Source organism: Pezoporus flaviventris, unplaced genomic scaffold (genome assembly GCF_033815535.1).
Source record: "Pezoporus flaviventris isolate CSIRO_AGI_PZ_B2104156 unplaced genomic scaffold, CSIRO_AGI_Pfla_v1 ptg000013l, whole genome shotgun sequence".
NCBI lineage: Eukaryota > Metazoa > Chordata > Aves > Psittaciformes > Psittacidae > Pezoporus > Pezoporus flaviventris.
In genome coordinates this window covers 38,961,439-38,980,283 of record NW_026892561.1, presented here as the reverse complement: position 1 = coordinate 38,980,283, position 18,845 = coordinate 38,961,439, and the positions used below count along the sequence as shown (strand labels likewise).

Genomic DNA, 18,845 nt, shown 5'->3' with positions numbered 1-18,845 from the left:
TTTTTTGTTCAAGATCTTTCTTGGCTTCATAGCACAAGTCTTTGGCATGTAAAAGTTAGAGGTGGTTGGCCATACTTTTGCTGCTTTTGCACTGATAGATTCTACATGACTTTGAAGTATGCATTTATTAATTGCATACATGCAAATAAATTCACATACATATATTTGAGTGCTTTTTTGAAGGTATATTTGTTTCTTTTTATTTGAATGGCTACATAGTTCAAACAGTTGTAGATGGAGAAGGTCTAACTGGGGTGAACGTTAAATGACCATGCACATCATGGAATCTTTCTCAGACTAATGACAAAGTATTTATGATTTTTTTTTAAGAGCCTGATAGTAAATACTCCGCAATGAATTTTGAATGTTGAAGCAACACTGACCTTACTATAATACTCTATTATTGCAACTTTGCTCCGCAGTCAGGTGGCATGCTTTAGTGTGAAGTGTCCCTGCCCATGGCAGGGGGGTTGGAACTAGATGATCTTAATGTCCTTTCCAACCCTAACTATTCTATGATTCTATGATATACTTCAGGGCAAATCAGGAAGTGCACAAATTAGATTCTACTCTATCAGAATCAATTCATCATGCATATATCACAGCCTGATGATATCGCTATAAGATTAATAACCACAACATTAAATTAGAATTTACATTTATCAGTGTAACAATAATTGTGCAGTCATCCCAGATTTTTATTTTGATTTTTTGGTTTGATCACATCCAGTTTTCAACAAGGGCCAGGGCATACATTGTGTGCTCTATATCATGGGATATCTTAAGGTAGAGGAATAAAATATTTTATGAAATGTCCACTTCCTCTACTCTCCATTTGTACTTTATTTTAAAAATCTGCAAGCTAAACAAGTGAGCACCACCACCTACTATACTTACACAAAGCCAGTATAGCCTATGATTTATAAATTATGACATATGTCAATATTAGACTTCAAACGACTCATAGTGATTGAAGAACTAGTGTGGAAAGCATTATAAGAATAAATTATTTTGCAATTATATTACTTAATAGCTACAGGGAAATATCTATGTCTAGTGTTAATCTTTTAAAGATGAAGAAAATGAAGAGAAGTATAGGCATAAGTGTACAATGGATCAAGTTAATTTTTGAAGCAAGTCTAATGAAGTTAAAAGACTACAAACTAGGAATTTAGTTAATTGAATAGAGTGGTCAAGCAGTGTTGCATGGTTATGATGCGCTCTTACTTCTAATAATTACTTTTGAGGATAAATACACTTGTCTGTAAAACTAGATGTATGCATTAAGGGAGACAAAGGGAGTAAGCTGGAAAAGATTGGAAATGATAGTCAGCGGATTAAGAGCTGTGTTCAGAAGGATAACAGCCTTTTTCCTGGGCTCCCCACACCTTCTGCAACAGGTATTTCATACATAACATACCAATGTGGGAGACTGCACACAATAACTGCATTTTCACAGATTTCTTAACCAGTACAGTAATTCTCCTGCTGAACTGGATGTTTAAAGTAATATTTTGAAAGGAGAGCAGCTCGAGCTATTTCAGATGAGACTGAGAGATGAGAGCAATATAAAACTTGGTTAAACCAGACAACTAAAAATAACCATTCTGAAGTGTAGTGTTAGCACAGTGCTAATAAAATCAATGCATTTGCAAAATCCCGCTTTGAATTTTTGAAGCTACAAAAAAGGCTCCATGAAGTTTTTTTTTTTCAATTCTAACAGCTTCTAACAAAAGCCTTTCACAGAAACTAAATTAGAAAGACTCAACTGATGAAACTTTCAAGATTAAACTTTGCCTTCTCACAAAAGTATGATTAAATTGAACAATCTGCTACCTGAAACTCAGAACACACCCATGCAAAAAAGGCTAGTGACAGACCCAAAAAGGACTTGATATTTTTCCTTGGAATCTGTGTGTTGGCAGAGCACTTCTGCTTTTTATGCTTACATCAAGTCCTTTATTTATAAGAAATAGATAAATTTCCCAACAATTTTCTATTTTTTTTTTGCTTAAGTTATAACTTTACTTTGATTCCAATCTCTTTCTTTGGCTCTTCCTCTGTTAATTTAAAATTTCTTCCCATCTGTGGTGTTTAATAATTAAGTTTTTCCTTTCAGATATTTTATAGATCGCAAAAGAAAAGAGAAAGGAATAGCTTTCCAGAGTGACTACCAGGAGAGACTATGCTGTCCGTCATCACATTTGCAATACACAAAAAATGCACGCCAATTATTTTTTTGGCTGGACATACAGTCTGTTCCTATGCCCAAGAAATGGAAATTACCTTTGGTGCAGGCTGTGAAAGATATTAGTGTTTCCCTTACAAATCCACTTTTTGGGTATAATGTATAACTTCTCAGTTGTGCATTTGCTGAAACATAGCATCCTTGTTTTCTTCTAGGAATGTATTTTTAAACAGACTTTCCCTGGATGTCATTGGATTAGGAAGTCAGTACCCCCAGTTAGGGGCAAGTGATTATCTATCATCCTTCTTTGCTTCCATTTTTGTGTAGTAATCAAGTCACATTTTTAAGGGCTTGTGGTTTAACCCCAGTGGGCAACTAAGAGCTAAGCCCCACATAGCTGCGCACTCACCTTCCCTTGGTGGGATGGGGGAAGGTCAAAAGAGAAAACTCATGGATTCAGATAAAGGCAGTTTATAGGTAAAGCAAAAGCTGTGCACACAAACAAAGCGAGGAATTCATTTGCTGCTTCCCATCAGCTGGCAGGTGTTCAGGCATCTCCAGGAAAGCAGACTCCATCACACATAAAGGTGACTTGGGAAGACAGACACCATCACTTCAAATGTCTTCCACCTTTCCTCTTCTCCCCCCCAGCTTTATATGCTAGGTTATTTCATATATAACATCATATGGTATGGGATATCCCTTGGATCAGTTGGGGTCAGCTGTCCTAGTTGTGTCCTCTCTCAACTCCCTGTGCACCCTCAGTCTACTTGATGATGGGGTGGGGTGAGGAGAGGAGCAGAAAGGCCTTGGCTCTGTGTAGGCACTGCTCAGCAGCAATGAAAACATTCCTGAATTATCAACACTGTTTCCAGCACAAATCCAAAACACAGCCCCATACCGGCTATTCAGCCCAAACTAGCACAGAGCTGTCAAAACAGAAAATGGACTTTTATTTCAGCTGGTATCAGATTTTCATCCATGTGATGAAATATCACCCTTTTGTTTAGTCCATGTGCCTCTCTTTTTATTCATTGCCCTGAAGATTTTGGCAGTAAGCAGGATGCAGAATTGTATATTTAATAAGGCAAAGTTGCCTAAGATGCAGACGTTAATAACCATTTGGAAATAGTAAGATTGTGTGGCTAATATTAAAAAAGTAACAAGCTGGCTCCATAAAAGCCAGTAAAAATATGACTGTTGACTTCAAAGAACTTTGAACAATTTTGCAAACAAAACAGCATGGGCTGCATTAACACTCCATTAAGCAGTTTTCTTCCCCTGCCTTTCCCTGACTTTAATTAGAGCACTAGATTTCAGAGATGACAGCATCAAGAACGTTAAAATGACCAGGGTCTTACCAACTTTGTTCTTTCAAATGAAACTATACAATAGGCTGCCATCTAGGTAAACTAGACCCATTTTCAATTTTTACTTAAACTCCTGTGGATTCTGTAATGCAGTCCCTGGGTATGTACTTGACTGGGATTGTACAACTCCTTTCTACTTTTTTCATTGTTAATGAAAAAAACAATCAGATCGCAAGTCTTTCTACCTGTTACTGGGACATGACTGCACCCCTCCTGCTGCAAAAGGTGTTTATATAGGTGCACTGAACAAGGTGATTTAAAAAAACCCTAAAAAACAAAACCAAAACCCATCCAGAGATGGCTGCAACGCACTGGCAGTGTTGAGGATGGCCCTGCCCATCAATGAGGATGGCCCTGTCCAACATTTAGTCGTTGATGGAAAAAAGGAGAGACCAGGACAGGCAGTGCATGCAGAGGAGCACACAATCTCTGACAGTCACCTGGCACTGCGTATTTGCTCCCTAGGGCTTACCGACAGCTTTGGTCCTATAGCTGGGCAGAAAATAGTGAGATTCATAGTGGGACTAATGGGAACGGGACAATGTAAGGAACATAAGCTAAAAAGACTGAGGACTTCAGCCTTCTCTAGTAAGTCTGTCTGGAAGAGCTATTCAGTTTTTCTACAGGTTTGTTCTTAAAGACGAAATTATCTTCCATATAGTAACTGGGTTTTAGAAGCTTTATGTATGATGTCATGCCCAAAATAAAGGTACCATTTTCCCATACTAGAGGCATATTATGAAACTGCTTTTATTTGGTATGATGCAATACTTACCTGTAAGACCAGCAGCTTCTGCTGACAAGAAGGCACTCCAGGACAGGAGGAAAAACAGACCTGTTTCCAACATAGGAAATTCACACAGCTTTGTAAATTTTGTCAAGTGCTAAAAGATTACTAAGGAAGAATAAAATCCCAAATGTTTTGTAAGTGAAAATTGCCCCCAACCTGATGAAGGATGAAAGAAAGCAAGCTACCCCCCTACACCACCTATCCATGTTGAGTTCAGGAAAAACTGCACACCTTCTAAATTATCTTAAAGAGGAAAATCCAGTGGAGGTTTTAAACAGGTGAATTCTAAAAGTCAGCTATTTCAAGTACTTTTGTGAGTTTTGAATTAATACGTCACTGGTTGCATTTGATATTCTTTGCACAGGTAAAAGGGAAAAGTAAGTAATTTTTTTCCAGTTTTGTAAACAAACTGGCATTTATTTACCTTTGCATCAATGCAAGAAACATGAAAATCACTGCTCTTTCCACAGTTGTATTTTACAGTAAAAATGCAGGACAACAGATATGCCTTTTATTTCTAACTTAGATAAACTGACAATCTGGATTTGTAGTCTAGTGTTTTAACCTCAAAGTACTTCAAAACACTTCCCTAAAAATTTAATTATTTAGAAATAGTAAAATAAAGACCAGAGTCTTGCCTAATGTTGAAAAAAAAATTCTTTGTGGCTTCTGACAAATGAACTTTCCTGGCAATTTATGATTTCATGATTTGTTTGAGAAGTCTTGAATCACCAGAGGAAAGGTTAAGTCTCAAACTAAGGATGTTCAGTCTTAGACATCACACATTTTTTTGAGCATCTATAGATTTTCTCTCTGAAAACAAACCATAAAGGATATTAAAGCTGTGACAATAGCATAAGAAGATCCCATGGCAAATGATCCAGCAAAGATTCCCAGGAAATTTCCCACTGACTGGAAGAAAGCAGCAGCATCAAACGTGTTAGGATTCTCCTTAGGACTGTAAATGGATATGGAGCTGAAAAGAAAATGAAGGGATGGGGGAGAGGGAGAGAAAAGGGAATAATTAAGTCAATCACATTGCTATGATTTTGGAATGAATAATTGAAAATGGACATCTTAGGGACTCAAAATGCAAAACAAGGCATCTCTCAAGGCTTCTTGTCTCTCTTAATGCATAATGGCAGATTTGAGAGAGAAGCAGATGGAGACTAAGGGGGTGGATGGACCAGTTTATTTTCAAGGTATCACAGTGGAAATCAGTAATCTATTGCCAGTCAGTAAACATTTTTGTTTTAGAAGTGCCATAAAAATATTGTTTCTAGGCCAACTAAACATGAAAAGGTGGTAGGTGTATAAGAAAATTGCAGGGAACATAAATAACTTTGAATTATTTATTGGTCATATGTCTTCAGAGCAGTTATATATTCACAAATATTCTTGATAAAAAGTGCAGCTTTATGGCTGAGGCTCAAATGGGTGACACAAATCACAGTAGGTACCAAATCTGCACAGCAATCTTGTCATAAACGATCTAATAGTTCCCTTCTTGATATAAATAGAGCTTCATAAATAGAGCTGAAACCCTATCAAGAGCTCACCAGTAGTAAACCTTGTGGGCAGAAGGAACGTTGTCCCACAGAAAGAAACTGCTGCAGTTGGCAAAGGTCACCTTCTGTATCCCAGTCCTGGGTACAGCCATTAAGAGAGAGTACTTCTGAACAGGAAATGATGCTACCAAAGGGAAGGGTGTGCACTAAAGCATTTTTCAGTTTCAGAGCTGTTACTTGCCTCTAGTCAGCTATTGCCTAGAATACTAGTAACACAAAGTATGTATGCCTTTTTTTTCTTGTCAAAACATTAAATTTAACAGACACAAAATAGTTCTAAGCCTCCCAAACTAATTGAGCAACATTTTAGATCTTTGTGGTTCTGTTGCTTTCAGTACTGTAGGTCTTTTATGTTTGTTGTCAAAGAAAATGTAGTCAGCTTGGCACTGGATTCCAGAAAGCAGCTTGGATTGCTGGAAAATGATTGGTATTTTAAGCATTAAAAATTTAGAATCTTAAAAATGGTTTGAATATTTTAAACTCTTGCATATTAAGACTCTGATCCCTGGAGTCTGATGTCTTCCATCTGGAGATGAGATTTGGAGATGAAGCTCTGTATGGAGGATTTTCTAAAAAGTTGCATTAATTTAGGAATTCATTTAGGAATGATGAAGACATGTGAAAACAGATCTTATGCTTTCAGTCTGTAAAAAAGGCACAAGGATGCTAAAGGCATATGATGGAGCACTACTAAAAATGACTGGTGAATATTTATCCTCTACAACAGTGTCCTGGGGGGAGAATGGGGGAGTGAGAGAGCAGCTGCATGGTTCTGAGCTACTGGCTGGGCTTAAACCACAACAAACAGAAATTACATAGCACCAAAATCTGGTATCTCCAGTTACGCTGATTAGCACCACTACAAAAAGTAGTGAGATGATTTGTAGCAGAAAGTGCTATTAATATAAGTACATAAAATATGTTTCCCAGAGGAAATGCTAATTAACAACATGTTCTATCTAAATTCTCAGCCCTCTTTCAATTGTGACTCTCTCAGATCAGGGGTCAGTTCTAATTCTTTGCTTTTCTTGCCTTCAGATGATTCTTGAAATGTTTATTGTCTCTGTCCTACTCAAAATGTATTGCAGAAGATCCCATATGAAATAAAGAATTGTATTAAGTCATAGATACATTCTGTAAACTGATGGAATAGTTTTATCAAAGGAAATGCTATCAGCTGTGAAACTGTATCTTTGCAGTCTAATTTACTGAGTGTATTTTGTGTACTTAGGGAGGGCTTTGGTTTAGTCAGTTATTTAAAGTTGAAACTATTTGGTAGCGTAGCTGGAACTGTAATACCTAAAACTTTTAGGCGTGTCTTGACCACAAAGCAGCCACTTCGTTCTCTGATTTGCCCCAAATAAGTATACAGCTGCTGTTCTGTATTACTTAGTGAATTATAAATCCAGAAATGATCTGTTGTGCCACAGGTGCTGCTGCAAGTATTGAGTGGTGAATTCAGAGAGGTCAACTTGACTACATTGTAAGATCAAGGAAAATTTATTCTATTATATTGATGGGCTCTGCCTATGGAAGGGATGCTCAGTAATAAGAGAAAAAACAAACAAATAAAAAACCCAAAACCAAAAAAAACCACCCCCGGCTTGATACGGAGTAAAAGTTTAGTAGTCAAATGTAAGCCATAGTCATTAACTGACTTTATATTATATACTTAATATAAAGTTAAGATACTTCATATGAAGTAAGTTAACCTTAAGGCAAGGAAAGTTGACTTTGTTAAGACCAGTTAGAGTTCCAGTTTGCTCTCCAGTTTAGCAACATCTTTCAGGTATGGAGAAAACAAGAAGAAAGCATCCTATTCCTAATGTAGCTATTTCAGGAACAAATATGAAGTGATTCATTCTCACTGGGAAAATTTTCTACTCAATATACCCCCAAACCCCATGATTTTTTAAAAGCATCATAACACAACATATGCTCATTATGCTAACTGTGGTTTCTGGTCTAAATCTTTCCAGAACCCAGGCTTCCCTGCAGCTCAAAGAGTATTTAGTTCTATTTTTCATTTTGCATTGTTCTGTACTAGAGCTATAATTTCTTGTTCTAAATATGTTTCTTCTTTAACACTAACTTTTAACCCTTTCAACCATCTAAAATACATACTAATTTACCTGATAATTTTTATATATATGCTGTATTTCAACAGTACTTCCTGCCAAGCCAATTATTTGATCTAAAACCAAAATTACAGAGTTTAACACTAGAAAGAACCATAATTAAAAGTAAAGTGCCTCTACTCTTCTTTTCCTCAGAGAGCAATTCAAGAAACATGCTGCATGACTTGCCATTTCTGCTACCTGTGCCTGAGACAAAAGGGGCTTATCACAGTTCATTAACAAGCAGTATGTCAGAGTTTGATACTAAATTTGAAACGGTATTTAGTTTTTAACTATTAGGGGCTAATCGTTGACCTAGTATAAGAAAAAGGTGGGTTTATTGCCCTAAATTTGTATCGGAGTTGGATTAAGCAAATCCTGAATATAAATGCAGTAGGAAATTATTTTCAAAGATTGATAAATGAACAGAACTAATAAAAAGTTATGCTTTATTGGCCACCCATTATGATATAGAGTGGAGGGGTAGGAATAAAAGGTTTTTTGTTGGTTCCTCACTGAATGCTTGACTGACATATCTCACAACACCTGCCCCAGTCCCTACTGTCTATGTGTAAGTTTGGTTACCTCTGTCTCTCCTTGAGGTTGGAGCTACGGATACTACTTAGGTCCTTTGCTGGTTCTTATAGGGATTATCCTGCACTTTCTATATTAGAAAACTATTTAACAGGTCCCTTTTTCTTTCCAGTTCTTCTGTGCTTCCTTGACCAAATAACAGTGGACAGGGTTAAGTGCTTTCCTAGCTTTTATAAAAAGGAAATCTAGGCAATATGTATTTATACAACAAATTGCAAGTTAGGCTGGTAGCTTTTGCTTGAAACAGAAAGAAGGATTAACAGCTTGTGTCAGTTTTACCATGCGGATGATTCCGTTTCTTTCCTCTCTCATCTGTTGAGATCATTTTAGGATGAAAGCTCAGCATGATGAAGAATGTTTCTTTCTATGGACTTCTATAGTGATATCATACTAAAGGTCTCCATGACAAGCAGAAGTGCTATTGCAATAGAAAGTATGCAGTCATGTTTCCAGTTACATCTTAATTGGTTACTTTTTACATCTTCAGTTATGCTTAAGGAAAATATCATTTATTCATAAAATCTGTTTCTTCCTGTATCTTTTTTTTCCTATAAGTTTTCCCAGCCTGTGAATATAGCACAAACAACTTTTCATCTTTAGAAAGAAGATTTCTTTCCATTTGCCAAGTCTAAGAGCTTCCTTTTGCCCAGTGACCTATTTGCCATACTATCATGCACCACATAATATTGCACAGAGAAGGATCAGAAACAATCTAAAACAAATAAAAAAAAATTTCATATCCGAAATTACAAGAAGGTCACATATTCCTTAAAATAACTTCACTGAATGAAGTGGGATCTCCCTCAGGTGCTGAATAATTATAGGACTACACGGTGATTTCATCAGCTTCTAATTAAGAAAAATAAAGCAGGCCAGGAAAAAATATTCAGAAGTTCAAGGTTATTTTTAAGAGGGGAAGAAGGTTACTTTTTCCTGACGTCATATAGAAAATGGCAGGTCACTACGTTAGAAAACTTGGAGCTTTCAGAGAAGTGGATTGAACTAAACAATTTCTGTTCCCACACAACTTTTTAACTACGTATTTCCCTAAAAGTGTTGGAAGAAAGACGAAAGGACTGAACTACAATTTTCCCCAGAATGTAAGTGTTTGAGCTAGAAGTCAGATGTGAAAGTTCAAGTATAGCGCCTGACACCTACACCTTCTCTTGACAAGTTAGATGTTGGTAAAGGCTTTCTCATAAAACAGCTTCTCACACAGTAAGTGTAAGTAGATGAGCTATAAAAATAAAAACAAATAAAAGAAGTTTGGGATGTGCGCTAAGTCAACAAAAGCAAATATGAAGTAGAGAAGGTTTGCAGACAATTAAGGGAGAGCAAAGAGACACGATAGTGCAGGAAGACTTCAGGACTAGTAAAAGCAGCCAGCTGTAGCAGTAGTTTGAGGCAAATTATATAGAGAACCTCTAGATGAAAATTTCCCACAACAAACTCACTGTCAGATGTGTTTAAAACACTGATCAGTAAGCAACACAAATGCACAGAAGGTGCAATGAAATAACATAGATGAGTTCTCTGTACATCTTTCTGCATAAAGAAATCTGTCTCCCTGGAATTAATTCCTGACAGTATTTGCAAATGTTTAGAGATTTAAGGCTTCAGAAACATGGATTTCACAGAAATACACATATTAAACTTTCTATTCATATGTGTATAAGAACTGCAAAACAAAAAAGTTACTAGTGGCAGCGTTACTGCTCAAGTAGCTAGCATCTGAACCTTCGTTTTTCTAGATATCTAAAACTTTATTCTCCTTGGCAATACATCACATTATGGTTTTTATTCCACTCAGCCTAGTTTCAGCTCACTGCTAGCAGTGCTATTAGTTTTAATTCTAGAAAAAGGTCCAGTATTATTTTAGAAACTATCTTTTAGCTGGGATTACACTATTCTTTTTTCTTTGCTTCCTCTCTTTTCTGTTCTAACTTTTGTGACTGTCTAGTCTTTTCCAGACTTTATAAACTATTAGAGGACATTTTATTTTTATTACTTTGAACAAAACTAAAGCTTACTGTTGTCATATATAAGACTTTTACTGTTCATGAAAACTTTTCTCAGGATGGATTGTCCTCAGTTCCAAAGTGGATAGCTGATGGCAGATGACAAAGCACTAGCCAACCTGGAAAGGTAAAGCTGTCACAGACTTTATGGAAAACATAAGTTTTCCCATTTATGAGGAAAAACACCATCTGCATGAAAATAAAAAATGGAAATCAGGCTCTCTGCTAGATTTTCACTTAACATAAAATATCATAGGCTAGATCTACACTCAGAATTAGGCTCCTTTTTAGGTGACGCAAAGCATTCTCATACCTGATGTAACTGGATAGCTTAATACATTTCTCAGCGGTATTACGAAGCAGATGCAGAATTTGAGTGACACTGTCCATTAACATGGGCAGTCAGAAATCATTTTAGCTCACCAGGAGTCATTTTTGGCTGCAAATGATAAATAATTTCCATACCAGTAACCATTTCAGTTTTGTTCTGTGATCAGACCCGAGCTGACACACAGCAGCAGTTTGCAGTACTGTCAGAGAAAATAATGAGTAGTTTGTGATGTTCCAGCTACTTTCCATAATGCAGATCTTACTTCTCATCTACCCTCAAACATCGGAGACTGCAAAAAAATCTGTCATTCTCCCTCCTTCTTCTCTCCCTCCCTAGCCGTTACTCTTAGGAAGCCTTGGAAAACATCTCTTTATCATGGTGATATCATTCTTGCCCTGCAAATTCTAACACCTTTGCCTTTAAATTATCTGGTATCTCACCCACCTCAATGGGGTTGAACCCAATATCCTAGTGCCTAGGAGAAACCTCCTTGAGCCCCTCTTGACATCGGTGCTGGGAACACTCCTGCCTCTGACCCTGATTACAACTCAGACCTGTAGTCATTACAGACATGTAGAAAGGAGATGTGAGATGATAGTCTTGACAATGAGTAATGGCCTAATGGGCCAGTGAGATGAACAGTTTCAATCCTGAAGTCATACCCGATCTTGTGTGGAGCTTCTCTAGCCCTGCGCATCTGAAAAATGGTATGTGCTGTCTTAATGTATGTGTACAAGTATCTTAACTTTTTGTCTTTTCATTACTTCATTCTGGGGAGAGGTAAGAAATCCTGATGAACAGCAACTTGGACTTAAAATTCTTTGTAAAAGAAAACTAAGGCTTTAATAGTAAAATAGACTCTAATTTATCCGAGGCTTGGTACAGGAATGTTTCATTCTTAAATCATTTCTATTGCTTCTAAATAACTAGTTTTCATAAAGCTCTTTGAAAATATCACAGTTGTTTTCCGTTGACAACTCTTTTCCAAAAAGCTTGACCCATATCTTTGAAAAAGAATGAAGCACAGCAGCAGAAAACAGCTGATAGTGGGTCATCTGTGACAGTATGTGCTACATTCTGTGTTATGCTATTACCAGCATCTGACTGCCCTTACTTAGGAGCTGATCATACCAAAAGGCATGTAATTTACAGATTTCTGTGCCTGCAACTATGATCCTGTCTCATCTGGATACCAGAACTGTAATCCAACTCATTGTTTCCAGTCTTTTCAAATGTTGCTTGAAAAGAAATGGTCTGTGTATCTAGAGCAGCTTGAAATCTGCCCTCCCAGTTAGGGAGCTCTTTGTGCTTCATCAACTGCATAGATGCTTATAGTGCAAAGAATTAGAAACACAGAATCAACTATGAAGGATCACATATCTATAGAAGTAATTATTATTGTATAAATATGAAGAGCTCAACTTCTCCTCTGCCTTGCATATCTCTTATGAGAGAGATATGCCTACTCTTATGCCTACTCAAAATAGAACTTATAAATTAGAATGATACTGTAAAAGATACATATTTTTCTGCAAAGAAAACATGACTGTAAAGGTTACAAACCAGTGATTTGTCAAACCACCAACTCTCTGAGTTAACAACAAACAATGAATGAGGAAGAAGCTCTCCAGCATTCCTACATGTTATCAAATCCTATATGTTATTCTATTCTTATATGAATCAAATCTGCTGCATGCTAGTTAAACAACCCAGGCAGAGCATATTCAGTGAATAATAGTACCTCATACTTTGTAAAGGCATCTTCAGGCACTTAAGAAATGCAATAATCCTTAAGAAACTTTTCAGTTAAAACTGTTTCCTGAACAAAAAGAAAATGGAAAAAACCCAAAAAGAAATCCTAAAAATTTAAACATATATTTGCCATTAAGGGAATTAGATGTGCTGATAACGCTATTAGTAACATTTGTTTATGAGCCTGAACTATATTTTGCTTTCCTCCTTCTGGTACTCTTGTCGAGAGTTATCATTAACTCACAGCTCTCACCAGGTTGCTCAAAGCCCCATCCAGCCTGGCCTCAAACACTTTCAGGGATGAGGCAGCCACAGCTTCTCCGGGTAACCTGTGCCAGTGCCTGAACACCCTCACCTTTTTTTTTCCTACTGTCTAATCTAAATCTGTCCTCTTCTAGTTTAAAGCCATTTTCCATTGTCCTGACACTATGTGCCTGTGTAAAAAGTCCCTCTCCAGCTTTCTTGAAGGCTCCTTTAGGTACTGGAAGGCTGCTCTAAAGTATCTCCAGAGCCTTGTCTTTTCCAGGCTGAACAAGGCCAACTCTCTCAGCTTGTCTTCAAAGGAGAGGTACTCCAGCCCTCTGATCGTCTTCATGGCTCTCCATTAGATGTGCTCCCACAGGTCCACGTCCTTATGTTGGGGGCTTATTCTTCTCCATTATAGCATTCTTTACTTTTGTATTATCCTTTAATTTCTTGTCTGTGAGCCACAAGTCTCCAAAGTTACTAAGAGCTGATAAATATTTATCAAAAACATCTACACAATCTTCCATTTATGTGACCTTACCACCGATTCAGGGTGATGAGACCCTGTAATAGGGATTTTCAGTGAAAATTATATATGTCTTCAAAAAGTCAAAAATTGGATTGATGTGTAATTGCAAGTGTTCTATGAGTGTAGGCAAAAGAGTTTAATGTGCTCTTGGAGGCTTAATTCCATCCACAGCTCAGGTTTATTTGTACAAAAGTGGCAAAATATGATACTATGAGACATGATATACTCTACAGTCTACATGGACTGCAAAGAATAAAACATCAGAGCACACTAGCAAGTAGCTGACTGGTGTGTCCGTAAGAGGTAGGGAAGGTGATTACTGGAAAGATGGGTGGCCTTAATTAAACTCCCCTTCCATACTAAAATTGTGGGGATAATTCTACGATGAGGTAATGAAGCCTTTCAACCACCCTTGTCTTTTACAGTGACCACACTGTTGCAAATAAACGTGACGTTTGTCTATGTCAATTGAATTCTACCTCCCTGTTGATAGAACGATGTAGCCTGATGGTTGACTGCACTGAGTGATACACGTTAAAACACTGCAGCCGATTGCCACTAAATGGCTATGATTTACTGTCATTCTGCTTGAGCGCTCTAGATAAGACACTGCGTCAAACTACCATTACAATGATGAGTATCTGAAGTAACTCCAATGATTCAAGGCAGTTGTTCCAGATTTACACTGGTGTTAAAAATAAGTAGAATATGACCCAAACACTTTAGAGAACTTCTCAAAGACCTTGGTTATTTATGAAAAATCCCTTGCTATTATGGGCAACTCATAGAGATTAAGCAGAAACAGTTTGCACTAAACCTTTATTGAATTGTAATTTTCTTAGAATCACAAAGCCCGTGATTTTGCTCAGGAGAAGCTCAAGACTGAAATAACAGAAAATTATGTATATTTTATTCCAGACAGCATTATCTTCATTAGGGTTTGACTCATAACATTGTAGCAGAACTCGCTACACCTGTCTGAGGTGTGAAATACCAAGGGATGAATAGCAGCCTTCCCTTTGTAATAATAGCTAGTCCTTGTCCTTCACAAACACATAGTCCTACTCACATCACCCTCCTCTGGGGTTTAAATCAACTTCTTCCTGAGAGTTAGATGGTTTAACAGTACTACAGTACACTACAGTCTTCTCTGAAATCCCCTTGAATGAATCTGAATGAAGGCATGGAGGGGCAATATAAGATTACTGATCAATGGAAGAACGTATACAGCAGGTTTTCACTTAATATTCAGAGCTTTCTTTTTTTTCTGTGGCCTCTGCATATGAAGATCCTGTGACTGATGCTTTCAAGGGTTGTGCATCTGATTTGTGTTCACAGACAGCATTCCAAATTCACTCCCAAAGACAACATGAGGAATCTCTAAGTGCCCAGTCCTCCCTGTATTTAGGAAAACAAGTAGCCTGTTCTACTCTCCTTCTCTCCTCTCTGTCAGCAATACAGCAAAGAACCCCATTCTTGCCACTGGTCAGCCAAACCTCAACTGTTCCACGTAACTGTGTCAAGTGTAACAGGGGTGTCAAGAGGAAGGACAGAACTGGGACCATGCTACTGGTAATATGATACAAAGAATTCAAAGCATTAAGAGAAGGAACAGAAGAAAATGAAAGGAAACTGTATCTTTGTGATTTCTATCAGATCTCAGTTCCTTAAAAAGATAAGGTACGAACCACATGCTTTCATAACTTTTTCTCAGGCACAACAGAAGTAGGTTCTGTTTTTCTTCTGTTTTTCCTCTATTTTACCTCCCTGACATAAATTGACCATGACATAAAAGTAATTTAATGAAGCTGGACTATAAGATAATCTTTGGAATAAATCTAGAGTTTAGTAAGTAGTCACTGAAATACGGATACTCTTTGTCTGTTAAGAAACCGGTAAGCTACTCTTTGCGTTTAAAATAAAACCTATACAGAGCTAAGTCTGCTGCTAGAGGATGCAGGTGATCACTAGAGCAGATGGATAGCCTATTGCCAATACTGAAGTGTTGTGCCACATTTCTGGCCTATAACAGCCTCAGGCTTTTTCACTTCCTGAATGTTTTCTGTAAGAGATTGAGAAAGGATCCCCCAGTCTCCCTTCACACAACTCCAGCATCTTTAGGAAACTGTGAACAGAGTACACTGAGGGCCCTGATGCTGAATGCAATTGGTGAAGATAAACTACATTAAATCACATAAGAATTAAGAGTGAAAGGAGTCTGAAAGCCTATCCATTTTTTTTTTCTATTTCAGTGTTCTCCTTCACTCTTGCCTAAGACTCTCCAATGTGCAACAAATAGGGAGACACATGATCCTTGTTATGTCCCCACAATATGGTATACCATCCCCGTACAGTCTGTCCTTGCAAAACATATTTACCATAGTCAGAAAGGGTTTAAATAGGAAAATAATTTTATGTTTCATGCACATTTTCCATCTGGAGTGCAGTTTGTCAATCTGATACCCATATTCTTGTGGAGTTAAAAAAAAAGATAAATTGGATGCTTTGAGAAATATTGGAAACAGATGCAAACAAAACAGTCCATGTGATTTCTAATGTACCTGGGCCATAAGCTGGATGAGCCTGCCTCAATTCTGACTTGGCACAACATGACCTTGAGGTCAGTGCAAAAGCTCTAGCCACATTTTGATAGGGAAAATAATACCCTAAAATCTCAGGTAACATAGGATGTTGCAAGTGACATGAAGCAAAATCTTAAGGGAAGGATAGTTCATTTTGAACTCTTCTGTGTTAACATTGTAAACTGCCTATGAATCTTTCCTTTGCATTAGACATTAACACGTTTCAAGAATGGGTCACATCTTCCCCTCCACCTCCCCCCACCCCACCCCTCCACCCCCCCCACCCAGTTTGCTGTTTCTGTGCTTCAGCTGAGAGCATAGGTAGCTTGGATACCCCTCTCAATTCTTTTTTGCCCACTAAACAGATGATAATTTTTGCCTCTTGCTAATCTGGATTTGACATGAGCCAGTAACCTAAAGAAGAAAATCTTTTAAATCTCCAGAGCTGTTCAATCCCACCTACATTTTATTATAGAAAATATTTTCTGTAGAGTTTATTTAAAAAATAGAGCTACTGAAAAATGACTCTGGCATTGTTTGAACGAAATACTATACTGGTAACAGAGCTTCTCTCTCAAATGTTAGTTCCACTTCTATTGCTTTATAATAAATGGTTGCAGCTGTTGCCATGGCAATTTCATTTTAAAAAATGTTTCCGAGTGAAGACAAGAAATGCAGCTGTTATCGTGAGAAAGTCTAAAATAAAACCAGATGTGAATTGTATGCTCTAGTGTTGGCAGTAATAATGTCAGAAACAAAACATGTTACATGTATTGTTTTCTTGATATACTGGAGCTGAGGATGGGGATTTAGGGATATCTGAACTGTGGGTCTCTGTTCCTGATCCAAACATAGCAAATGAATAGAATGAAATTTCACCTTAGGGAAAGGCACTTCACTTGCTAGAAAAGCTGGTCAGCCTTGCATAGAGAATAGCAGTAATATTCCTGTAAGAGCAAAATATTCCCGTAAGAGCAAAAAGGCCTGAAGTTTTCCTCATTTACCTTTCTGATAATATGCTAACATTCTATTTCTTACAGCTTAGAAAAAGAAAAATTCAAGCCATGGTAGAAATTAAAAAATTGCAGCCTTACCTATTGCTTGTTACCTTGTCACTCTGTAGCCTGAAGTTCTCTAAAGTCACTGCTATACCTTTAATGTTAGACACAGAACATAAAACCAAAATGACTGGGCAGTTCTCTTCAAAGAAGGTGCAATTCAACAAGTCCCAACACATGTACTAATAGTAATCTGCTGTAAAAATGCACTGTGTTGGGGAAGTATAGTCCATTCAGTTCACTTACAAGAAAAATCTATTGAAAGAGAGAATTTCTGAGAAGCTGAGAGAGGAATAGCGCTGGACCTACTTCAAAGTGGAAAAAAAAAAGAAATAAAAAAATTGCAGTTATATGTCTGGTAAATGCTGACTGAAGAGCAATTGCCCAAATCTTGAACAAGATGTGTTTAGAGATGGACTGCGCAGTCTGACACAGTATGGGACTCGGTCAGGATGGCGCATGGATTGAAAGGTGGCTTTGCATCTGTCTTGTACCTTTTCTCCTTGCCTAGGAGCTGCAAAAGACTATTTGGCTGAAGCCATTCTAAACTGTAGCTGGCTATCCACAATCTCAGTGGCTCATTTAAGCAGCCTGGGGCTGCTGAGAACAGCAGAGGTGTAGCTGCTGAACCTTGTGGAAATTGTTTTGCTCAAGTATTAAGTCAGTGGTGATTATGACATCTGCAAATAATCTTTACTCTGGGGGATTACTCATTGTCAGTCATGATAAAATAAAACAAAGAGGAGGAATTACCAGGCAGGCAGTGAAGTTGATGTGGATAGAATTACAGTCCCAAACTCTAAGGCAATCACAATGGTAAAAATTCTTTTTATCTTTAAAGGTTATAGTAAGAAAAAAATATTAGAACACACACATTCCATTTTTCTGATTTCTATCTTCAGGGATAGAATTATTTCCCTATCCCTGCTATGGAAGTTTCAAATGATAAGCCAGTTTCAAGCAGTGCTATGTAAACATATGCCACTCTTGAAGAAAAATCTAAAAGCCATTTGGAATTGTGACAATAATCTGGATAATCTAATCCTAACCCCCCCCGCTTTCCTAAATACACTGCAAATCACTCAATCTAAGAGACCTTATACCAAATATACTGGATGGGAGTTCTTGCTTTGACAAGAATACATTATTCAGAAGTACAATGCTAAGGTTTTTGAACATATAACTGTCACCTGGTAGTGAACTATTCCTCAAAGGTAACATTAAGAGTCAAATAAGATCTCCCTTTGTTTAAAATTAAGGTATCTGTTATTACCTGTGGCCTAGATCCAATGACTATGGAAAATCTCACAGAAGTGATAGGCAAATAGACAATTTTTCTTTCTGGATTTGTGAAGACTTCATTGATTTATGGATAAACATTTAGTATAACACACTAATTTCCACCACTTAGTTTTAAAATAGATACTTCCTCTTGACAGGCACTTCCATGAGGCTTAAACACAGCTATTAATAAAATGGAAATAATTCTGGCTAGCTTCATTACCCTCATAATTACTAGAACGAAGGAGTCTTGCCTCACAGGTTTTTGCATTTACTTCACTCTAACAATGCACAATGAAACAATGAAAACACTCTCCTAGCTATGGGTTAAGCCCTGCTAACTCTGGAAATAGAATGTAAAACTGTGAACATCCTAAAATGTTGGTTTAGAAATACCTTTAACATTACTCTGTAGGTATAA

At 37.3% G+C, this 18,845-nt stretch overlaps 1 protein-coding gene across 1 annotated transcript in view; it reads right to left on the bottom strand.

Annotated features, from left to right (window-relative positions):
* The window catches only part of SLC9A9 (solute carrier family 9 member A9), a 195,756-nt gene that overhangs the window by 112,292 nt on the left and 64,619 nt on the right, over positions 1-18,845 (bottom strand). Inside the window, exons 7-8 of the mRNA XM_061452903.1 lie at positions 5,186-5,324; positions 4,334-4,439 (exon numbers count right to left, since the gene is read on the bottom strand). Of these exons, the coding sequence (XP_061308887.1) occupies positions 4,334-4,439; positions 5,186-5,324 (245 nt within the window). The remainder of the gene's footprint in view (positions 1-4,333; positions 4,440-5,185; positions 5,325-18,845) is intronic.